This window comes from Cydia splendana, unplaced genomic scaffold, assembly GCF_910591565.1.
Source record: "Cydia splendana unplaced genomic scaffold, ilCydSple1.2 scaffold_46_ctg1, whole genome shotgun sequence".
NCBI lineage: Eukaryota > Metazoa > Arthropoda > Insecta > Lepidoptera > Tortricidae > Cydia > Cydia splendana.
In genome coordinates, this window is record NW_026946889.1 from 345,471 (window position 1) to 357,071 (window position 11,601).

Below are 11,601 nucleotides of genomic sequence, written 5' to 3' on the forward strand. Positions count from 1 at the left end.
GAACCGGAACATTATCAGTGAGTTTAATCTCATAGTTCAAGATATTAGTTTTACCTAATTTTTCCGTTACGACTTCCTTGTGTTTTTCTAATAAATCTTCTATTTTTCCTCTAATTTCGTCATCGCTTTGAATGCTATTAAACTGTACTATATCTTGGTTCTCTTCATTTTTTAACAATGAAATTTTATAATGCGGCATAAAGTCAAATATCACGTAACCGTAAAACGGGTATGGGACTAGTTTTGTTTTGTTAATAAAATCGCATCCTAATATAACGGGTGCAATTAAACTCGGTGCTACTGTAAATTCAAATTTCCAGGTAAACTTATCAATTGAAATCAATACGGTTATAACTTCGGTAGCCGTAAAAACTTGTCGCCTAGCGGTAGTACATTGAATATTGCACCGTGACGTAAACACCTTACGATGACCCTTGAGTTTCTCCGCTAAGTCCTGAGTAATAAATGACCGAAACGCGCCCGTGTCCACTAACGCGGTAAGAACATAGTTACAAATAACTACTTGTAAGCGCGGTTTATTGGTTTTCTTATAACTAATTATTTTGCCACCCTCTTTGATTACTGCGAGAGGAAGCTGACGGTGGATATCGTTGCTTACTCCCTGTTCGCGTTTCCCGCGTAATTTGACTGTGTCTGTAAACGTCTACGACGCTGTTCACAATCACGCCCGAAATGACCATAAGAATTGCATTCATAACAACGTGGACCGCGCTGCGTTGTTTGATTCTGATTTGCAACCGATGTATTTGCGTTAGGCAAACCCGATCCGCCGGCGGTGACCTCTCGCTCGCTCCCATGCGCTAACCGGTTCCCGCGCGAAAACGATGCATTCGACTCCCGCGCCGGTCGACCATAATGCCGATACGTATTACTACCAACATTTACCTGATTCCTTTGATAAAAGGTATGCGAGTTTTGTGAATGTAATTTGTCTCGTAGAAGAGCGCCCTCGACCTCACTACTTATTTGCGCTAATTGCGACATATCCTTTATGTCCATAGGATTGCATTTAATGTAATAATATATTCTTGGAGAAATTCTACTTAATATAGTTTGCATTAACATTTCCTCGGACCAGCCCAGATTTAGCGCTTTCGCCACCGCAACTACTGAGTGTGCAAACTCTAATAATGTTTCGGACTCGTATTGATAACGCAAGCACATTTCATTTTTTAATGTTTCAATATGTATCGGAGATAAAACCTCGTTTAAAATCAGTATTTTAATATCCTGCCAATTATGTAACGCGGCCGCCCGACGGAACCACCAATCCGCTAGAAACCCAGTTGTCCTGGTCATTATCCAGGTCACATACTCTGACTGGGGAACTAGCTCGAGTTGAGTAATTTTATCGACACTGATAATAAATTTAATGAGTTGCTTGGCCACTTTGCCATCACAAATTGGTAACTCCGCGAGCATCTTTTGCAACACTTTTAACTTATTTTTATCTACTTGATTTTGTTCGCCTACCGCGTTCGCGAGTGACTCGACCTTTTGACCGTCTAGGCCCGTCGATGGAGTATGCGACATTTTCCCTGTTTCAATCGTATTAATTCGTTTCTTTAACTCTGATATTTGATTATTTTGCGACTCGATCTTTTCCTGTAATTGTCTGATAGCCGGATTCAAATTTTCCAAATTCAACGACTTAAAATATTTAAACATGTCCGACACCCGGGTAACGGTTTTTTCATCTTTTTCTTCTGTGCCGGACATTTTGTTACCAATAAGTACTAACTAATGCCAAAACAAGAATATATTAGACCTAATTCGGGGTTTCGCACCTCCACCAATTGTGACAATGTGTAGGGGTGAGAGAAAGGCAAAGGGATGGTACTCACAGCTAGTCCTTTAAATAGTCCAGATTACAGTGCACTGTTCACTCCGTTCACTCGCGTTTCGGGGGCCTTTGGTTTCGGAAGGCACACGCGACACTGAGGGTGCAGAACTTCACCCTTTCGAGTTCTTTTTGAAGAGTCCGGGACGCACACGCGCGATGTGTGCCTAGCTCGGAGGCAGATCGCATTCTGCCGAGCGTTCCCGAATGATCGCCGTGAGTTATGATTTTGGGAAGGGGAGGGTAGTTGGAAACTGCACATTGTCACAGGGTTAATGAAACTGTCTTATTGTTCAAAAATAGTAATTGTGATCAATAGAATGGTACTTATCTCTTTGTTTACTTCTAGAAATGTAAGTGTTATTTTTAAAAGAATAAATTACTTTAACTCAAAAGGCATATTGAGTAACGAATTTATGCATTAGCAGATAAGTTAGTGAATAACTATTTATTTTAATTTAATTAATATTAGTCCTCAAATAATAATGTTTTATTATTAGCATAAATATTTATTATTCAATAGGAAAGTCAAGTGTTAATAAAACTACTAAGTTTATATGACAGATACTCATTATTTATTGGCAACAAAATATGAATCATTCAATAAATAAGGTCTCGTATAGATTTAAAATCGCATTTTTAATATCAATAAAAAGTAAGTATTCAAAACACAACAATAATCATAAAATGATAATACTACTTATTGACTCTAAATTACATTTACATAATAAATTTATTTAATTTAAATAATGAATTTATTTTATTTTATTTAAATTGTACAAATAATGAAATATAAATAATCAGATTAAGGTACTTAACTCTGTCCGTGGCGCTGGTAGCACTACAACTGACCGCTCGTTGGCGAGCAGCCACGTTTTATACCTGGTTCAGGTAAGTTACCTGTTCGACCAGTTTTCTTCGCCTACCGACATTATTATAGTATTTTAAATATTTGAGTGAAATGTACCTTAAAATGTTACAATAATTAGATTTAATAATGACAAATCCAACACGGCCATACTGACTAGTACTTCGATCTCGAAGTACATAACTTATAAAAATAATCCAAGCTATAATAATATATTGCACATGTACATATTTTATTTTAATACACATCTTAAGTCTACATTTTACACATTATATTGTTCTAGATTATATAATTCTTATGTGAAGTATAACATATAATCAACCGTTCAACAAGTAGCCAAAAGCCCTGACATGTATGCCCCAACACCTGCTGCTCGTGAAGACAGGCAAACATCAGACTAGTGACCGACCAGCAGTATACATATAATTAACAATCATATTAGTAGCCAAAAGCCCTGACATGTATGCCCCAACACCTGCTGCTCGTGAAGTCAGGCAAACATCAGACTAGTGACCGACCAGCAGTACAGGTACATTTTATCAACAGTTATATCAGTAGCTATATGTCCTGACATGAATGCTCCATCACCTGCTGCACGTGAAGCCAAGCAAACATCAGACATATAACCGACCAGCAGAATAACATTAGTCTCGTTTTAAATTTCATATAACATCACAACATTACATGATAATAATCAGTTTATTGTATTAATTATACCAACATAAACAATTTACACATATCCAACACGGCTAAGCTAGATATAAAGCATTCTACAAAAATATTGCTATCACATGTAGTTAATTATTGCATTATTTAATCTTAAAATAAATTGATTAAATCAAATCAAGATTATCAATCATAGGCGTCAAACAATAGAGCTTATATTTTTAGTGGAATGCTTTAAAATAATATTATGTACGAACTATTACTATTACGAAGAATCGTCTATGGAGGAGTTTTGATCAATCCATTCACCAGGCCAATATCGCAGTTTTTCTTTTGCTACAGTAATTTTTCGTAAATTTCCTGTACCATGCAAAACAAATCGATCATGATCCAGAATTTGAACTATGCGATATGGACCTTTAAATTTAGGGTTTAATTTATCATTTCGTCTATGTTGTTGGTTAACATAAACCATATCACCGATATTATACACTTTGTTATTGCGCCTTACTGAATCAAAACGCTCCTTAGACTTTTGTGCTAATAAACATAGTCGTTGATATGCAAGTTGCCTATCTGCTTGTAAGTCAGTATTAGACGTATTTATATTGTCTCCTAAGACTTCAATTAATCGAGCCTGTATGCAAGGGATATTTACTCTACGACCAATCAATAAATATTCTGGAGTAAATCCGGTGGATTTCTGGACACTGGTGTTTAAAGATTGCTGAACCTTCCACAAAGAGCTCGGCCAGTCTGACCTATCATCACAAGAGGTTCTTAACATATTAACTATAGTTGAAACGTAACGCTCTACTTGGCCGTTACCCCTTGGCGTACCTGTTGCAATCATATGATGATCTATATGTAGTTCCTCAAACAGTAATTTAACTATATTAGCACTAAAATTAGTTCCTTGATCCGTAATTACTAACTGCGGCGCAAACAAAGTCAGTATCTCACGGATAGCAAATATAAATTCGTTAGAATTTAGAGTTTTAAGAGGTTTTAATATGCAAAATTTAGTAAAACCATCAATCAGAATTAAGATGTATTTAAAGCCATCATTTGAGACTGGAAAAGGACCAGTACAGTCTAAATGGATAGTTTGAAATGGCACTGGTGTTTTAATAATCGGATGCAAATATCCTTGCTTAGGGCCGGAAAAGCTCTTACGTTCTATACACACTAAACAATGAGAGAGATATTTTTTTACATAAGCTGCCATTCCTGGAAACCAGAAATTCTCACGTAGTTTAGAAATGACTTTCTCGAAACCGAGGTGACAATTTTGATCATGATAGATGTAGAGGACGTGGTGAAATAATATGCAGTTTTAAAGTAGCAAAACGTAAGGGTGTTTGGACAGCGAGAAGTATGTACCTTAGCGCGTAATTGTATAGATCGACTGACCGCTGAGAGCCAATGACATAAATCCGTTTGTCCCCCTCCCCTGGCCGTTCCCCTCGGTCGCCCAGAACCGGCACATACCACTCGGACTTCCAGGCACCCTCATTTTAATAAAATATAAAATATACAAAACAAATTCGCGTCGCTTACATACTCCACCCCAGTGCTGCATCAGCACTTACTCAACCTCAGTAGGTACATATGCGACGCGTGCAGCTGATCGACGCAGTGTTCCGGATTTGGTTTTTATCTGCACGACTCTTATGCGTCCGTCTCTCCCCGGAATTACTTCCTGTATTATTCCCTTAGGCCAAACGTTACGGGGTGACGCAGGATCCACAACCAATACCAGATCTCCCACTTGTAAGGGTCGTTGGTCTTGGTGCCACTTCTGGCGAGGGATCATCTGTGGCAGTACTTCTCGTACCCACCGCTTCCAGAATAGGTCTGCAAGTCGTTGAGAGGTTCGCCATTGTTTACGAAGGTACATGTCGGAGTGATCAAATGAACCGAGAGTAGGTAAGTTGGAAGAACTGCCAAGTAAAAAATGATTCGGCGTGAGGGCTTCATCACTTTTCGGTTCAACTGTGACGTGTGTAAGCCATGAGCGTGCTCAAAACTTCATCTCGCGGAGCCTGTTCTTTTAATACCACCTTAAGTGATGCCTTTATTGATCGGATAAGTCGCTCCCACGCGCCAGCCCAGTGGGGGCTGACTGGTGGCAAAAAATTCCAAGTGGTGCCATATTTCAAGGCTAAATCTTTTAATGAGGCGTCATTCAATTCACTGATACACTTTTTAAGTTCATTATCAGCTCCTCTTAAATTGGTGCCATTATCCGAGAAAATCTGCTGAGGCCAACCACGACGCGCCGCCATCCTTCGCAGAGCCATTATTAGTGCGTCGGCCGTGAGCCTCGTGACTATTTCTATGTGAACAGCTCGCATGGTAAGACACGTAAATAAAACTCCGTACCGCTTTTCTCGGCGTCTCAATACTGTTACTTCCATTGGTCCGTACAAATCAATGCCACAGAACGTAAACGGGCGCTGGTGATGGGCCATGCGAGCAGGAGGTAAGTCACCCATTCTAGGTGGTTGCGGTTGCGCTTTTTTTATTCTACAGAACATGCACTTGCTGCTCACATGTTTCACAGTTGGCCGAATTCGAATAATCCAGTATTTCTGTTTCAGGTTGTTTACCACTGTTTCCCGATTCCCATGTGCGGCCGTCACGTGATAGTGTTTTACAATCAACTTAGTGACGTGATTACTTCCATCGAGGATTACGGGTTGTTTTGTCTCCGGTAGTACCTCCAGGGCCGCTCCAATTCGTCCGTCAACGCGCAGAATACCGTGTTCATCGAGAAATGGTGTCAAGGTAAGTAATCTGCTTTTCCGGTCTAAATTTCTTTTATTTTTCAGGTTCTCCAGGTCTTCAGGAAAGGACTGCGCTTGAGAATATTGGATTAGTAAGCGCTCCGCTTTTTCTTTCAGGTCTCCATTAATCTCGCAGGTAAGTTTTTTACATTTATTTATAAACATAAGTATAGCACAGGTAGCTCCAACTAATCTTAACCACGACGAAAACCTTTCGGGTTCAGGAACAGCTGGTAAGTTTTCAGATGATACATTTACAATCATTGTATACTCTAGATCCAAAGGATTAGGCTTCGTCAGCTGTTTATTTGAAGGCCAAGTTTCCTCATTGCTATGCAAAAAGTCGGGACCGTGAAACCATTCATTTTCCAGCATTCTGAGTTCACAGGTGTCTCGTGTAGCAATATCAGCTACGTTCATTTTCGTAGGTACGTATCCCCATTGAGTAGATTGAGTTAATTCGTCTAATTCCCCGAGCCGATGCGCCACGAACGCTTTATAGGTACGTGCATCGTTATATATCCAGTGAAGCACACAGGTCGAATCAGTCCAGTAATAAATTTTATCCGTGGTCATTTTGTGTTCTTTGATATTGCTATGTGCCAGTCTCGCTGCTAGACATGCACTTTCTAGTTCCAATCGTGGAATACTTCTATGTTTAGTAGGTGAAATTCGACATTTACTAGAAACAAATGCTAATTGCCAGCGGTTATTATTATCTATCCAGCGCCAGTACGCTACGGCGCATAAGGCTTGCGATGACGCATCACACATTAAATGCAGTTGTAGGTTAGTATACATAGCCGGCGGGCGTCCTTCACTATTCGGTGCATTCGGTGCATCGTCTGTCTCACTCGCGCGCACGGCGGCTTGATAATATCGGGGCAGGCGCACTAAACGTACACGTTTCAATAGCTCGAGGAATTCGATCCACTTTTGAAATAATTCTTCCGGAATTATGTCGTCCCAATGTAATCCTTGTTTCCAGGTATCACGGATTATTATTTTTCCTCTTATTGTTATCGGTGATAGGAACCCGTAGACATCGAATATCGACATAACAACTCTTAGCATTTCTCGCTTTGTAGGTATCTTCTCTCCAGATATGATTGCCTCCGGTATACGTTTGAAAGAGACATCAAAACCAAGTAAGTCTTCCTTTGGAAACCAAACTAATCCAAGGGTACGTTCGCCATCATCTTGTTGATCAATTTTGAACCTTATGGCCGTTGATCCTAAGTTCTCTTTTGGTAAACTGTTTATTAATGTTTCACTGTTGCTCGTCCAGTTACGAATGTTAAAGCCGCCTTGTGTATGTATATAAGCCACTTCTTTTACCACTTTTATTGCAGTTTCTTCGTCCTCAAAACTGTCAATATAATCGTCTACGTAATGTTGTTTACATATCGCAGATACAGCGGCCGGCATCGATGACTCATAGCGCACGGCGTTCTTGTTTTTTATGAACTGGGAAATAAATGGTGCACAATTTGCTCCAAATATTAAAGATGTCATCTTATATGTTTTTATAGGGCCGTCAGGAGCACCGGAGCCTTCACATGTGTTTCTCCACAGGAAACGAAAAGCGTCTTGATCTTCAGGGATGATTTTCACTCTTAGGAACATATCTTGGATATCTCCAGTTATTCCGATTTTATTTTCGCGAAATCGAAGCATTATTCCGTATAATGATATGAGCAGATCAGGTCCTTTATATAGGTAATCATTTAAACAAACGCCATTATTTTTGGATGCGCAATCAAATACAGTAGGGGACACAAGAGCGTACGGGGCGAAAATCAAAAACGGTGTACGAGGGGAAGGGGAGGGTGATACTATTGTATGCAGTGGAGAAACGACTTTAATGCATAGTAGACTCGGGAGAAGTATGACTGTTGGAAGAGTTCTAGGTTTTGCTATGTGACAATGAGTCCTCGATTCAAGCTCCTAAACTTAGGTCCCTGCGAATGCAAGCGTAAAAACTCTTTACTGTTAACCTGTAAGTTTACCTTGGTTGTAGGTAGCAATATCCATATCAGCATATTGCTACAACATTAGAGCAATCAACCGTGACGGCGATAACCCCGTTATTTTCTTCTGATCCAATGAAATAGGTTATCGGGCTCAATTAACCGATATTATCCGGTCGGTGGAATTTATCAAATTATTCATAGTACGGGAAAATAAAACAATATACCATTGTCCGATAAGGTTTGACGTCGTATCTACGGTAAACCACAGCTACACGTATGCGTGACGTAGTCAAGTGTTCATTACCTAACGATGGTGTGGATAGATGATTCAATATAAACTCAAGTCTCTCGAGTTTGCTTCGTAAACTTTTCTGAGGACATGAGTGCACGCTGCAACGCTCTAGTGGAATAGCTTGGCGTAACCAAACTTCCAGAGAACATCACACGGTCAAGTAAGACTGCAGGTCACGTAGCAAGACTCCATGCATGCTCAGCATGTCACGGGCAGCTCCTGAATATTGCCTATATGTTTTTTTCCATACGGAGCATGATTGCACAACCTAACAGGAAAGTTAACACAGTCTATGATATCACTCGTTTAATAATATATAAAACTGTATGTATTATCGCCATCATTTTTCCTTTTTCAGTTATAATTAATTTTTCCTTCCCTGAATTTTATGGAATTTCCATTGTTACTACGGTACACCATGCGGTCAGTACGTTTTAATTATCCTTACTATAGCGAGATAATTAAACCACAAATAAATTCCCGATAGTTATGGAATTCCAACCAGTCCTTATTCGGTAAGTTTCGAATTAGTATAAATTGCGGTAAAGCCCTATACAACCAATCATTAACATATGTATCCTCGACACAATCGCCAGGAGCTATATAGTCAATCAGCATACTATTTGATCCTCGACATATCACCATGTGGGGAAACAATAATCGAGACGCCGCTCGTCGAGCCGCCGAGGAACGTTGGAAGGACCAACAAGCAGAGTGGAAAAGACAAGACGAGGAGCGTGAAGAAAGGAAACGTAAGCGGGAAGAGCAGCGAAAACTTGAGGAGCACCTCTTGCGGTATGCAGACGCTTTACGACGGCAGGCATCGTGGCGCGGGACACAGAACAGGCCGAAGTAATACACGGCCAGACAACCTAACCTACCTCAATATGCGATAAATTATAATAGTATTTATTCTTAAAAATAAAAAACTTGTTCCTCGCATACATGTCTATTTCATTTCAAAGTGCATGTCAGCTTAGCAACGAATGCCAAGCATGCGTGTACCTCCTCATGAATGTCAAGACATACTGGTTGCCTCTATGATACTAAATGTTCAGCTAGTTGGCTTAATAATAATAACAATAATATATTGCACTAGTTCTATGTACTAAGAGGTTGCACAATCTGCATCCTATGCATAGATAACCGTGGTCACTACACTTTGTAAGAGGATTGTAGGTGCACAGTGACATGCTATGCAGCGGTAGGTAGGTATGGTACACGTTACATAGTTTCTAGGTAAGTTATCTGTGATACTATACCCTAACCATTACAGGCAAAATAAAGAGGACACATATTTAGAATAATATTTTATTACACCATTATAGTCTAACGAAATATGTAAGTTATGGAATTGCGCAGTGATTTTCGATGCTCACGCAGCAGGTACGATGTCGTTACATCCTGCGCACGACACCAATTAGAAGGCTTCTCAGCCCACTTTAGCCAATATTCTGCAGTTACACTCTTGCGGATTGTATAATTATAAAAGTTGGCTATTTCTGGCCCGTGCACTTCGCTCACGCGGTACTCGTAGTGCTCCCTAGATTCTTTCAACAGAATCGCACGTTCTAGGTAGATCTGCAGCCACTTATGGACGTGTTTCGAGCAGTAGTGATGCAAGTGATTATATTGACAACGGTCGTCGTAATGCTCCGGAATTGGAATGAAGTTGTGCTTGTGCCGACACGCGCAAGAAGCGCAGTGACCGCGTGAACAGTCATCCATATTTAAGAGCAGGAGGAAATTGAAGAGCTTCGAGATATAGGTGAATTCCGGTATACCGGGAGGTGTGATACCTCCGAACAGTGGTACCAAGCTCTTGAGGCTTACTTGCAGACATTTTTCTCCCATAATTTCGGAATGGAAAAGGTACTCGATGCTCAGCTTTTTTCCATTGTAGAATGTCGCTTCGAAAGTCTTCACGTTTAACTCTATCAACAATTGTGTGGAACAGCTTGCTTCTGCCGGTGCGGACATTGTTTTACGGTTATCGTTTCTTAGCTCAATAAAGACAGCAAAGACGTAGACACGTCCGTAACGTTCAGTCACCGAAAGTGATATGTAACTGGAGATCTATTATATTAAACATGAATACTAATCATAACCTAAATATAGCGTTTGGTTTTCCTCAAAAATTTGTAGCTAGTGCCAACTGACGCAATAACAATGTTTTGATAGCGCGATCTTGTACTCGTCTCATATTACCTATATTCTGAGTAATGACACGTGGATTGTTCTATATTTAAACTAAAGTGTGCCACGTCCGGTAACGTATTATCGGGAAATCTATGTCTACGTGTATGTCTACACTCAGAACGTTCATTGTCACGGCTCTTTTCCGTAATACTGTTTGCGGCTTATGCGTAGATACTACTCATGAACCAACTCAAGAAAAACGTTATTTAGACGTCTCACATTCCTGTATGGTCCGCTCCGCACCTGAACGTCGCAGGTACACGTACTCAGTAAGCGAATGCACGTTCAGGCCTTGCTCAAGACATATGATAAGCATTGTTTGTGATAGCGGAGCTTTGCATCCCATGTGCACGTAACTCTTATCATCACGCCTTGCAACTCAACTGTAAGTGATAGTGGTGTGACGTGCTATGCGACTCCTAGTAGCACGTTACCTCTAGTGCCGTCCAAGCTCGACTTGATTGTATCTAACACAGAGTTGTCATGAGGGAAACTAAATTTGAACTCGGAGCAACGTAAGAAGGAACGGTCTCAATACCTTACCTGCACAACTCTCCATCATCCTACACTGCTAATAGGAATAAAACAAATAAAAATAGACATATTAAACACAGCCATTTATTTCAATCTGCAGTACTTTAGACTTATAAAGATTATTCAACACTCTTAACACTATTGAGATGCAGCTGCACAGATGCAGCTGCACTGAGATGCAGCTGTTGGTAGCGCCCGCTAGTTATACTGCGCCGCTGTCCAGCGTTGTGCTTTCATTATGCAAAAGAGCCGCGGTTGTCTATGGCCTGCCAAACGCGGGTGACCGCTTGCATGGCAACGAAACTTTGCATTCCTAGTTCTTACCATGTTACATTAGTGAACTATGAAATAGAAATAAGAGGATGACGGCTATGGTGCGATAGCTGAGCTGGGTGTGCTCTGTGGCAATAGAAAATGCA

General features: G+C 40.3%; 1 protein-coding gene across 1 annotated transcript; it reads right to left on the minus strand.

The window, feature by feature from the left end:
* Nucleotides 1–5,386: 5,386 nt before the first annotated feature.
* Nucleotides 5,387–6,604, minus strand: LOC134805626 (uncharacterized). Its single transcript, XM_063778893.1, has one exon. The coding sequence runs from the start codon at nt 6,602–6,604 to the stop codon at nt 5,387–5,389; it is 1,218 nt and encodes a 405-aa protein (XP_063634963.1).
* Nucleotides 6,605–11,601: the final 4,997 nt, after the last annotated feature.

Excerpts from the sequence above, each read along its gene's own strand:
- LOC134805626 (XM_063778893.1), bottom strand. The coding sequence starts at position 6,604 with ATGAACGTAGCTGATATTGCTACACGAGACACCTGTGAACTCAGAATG.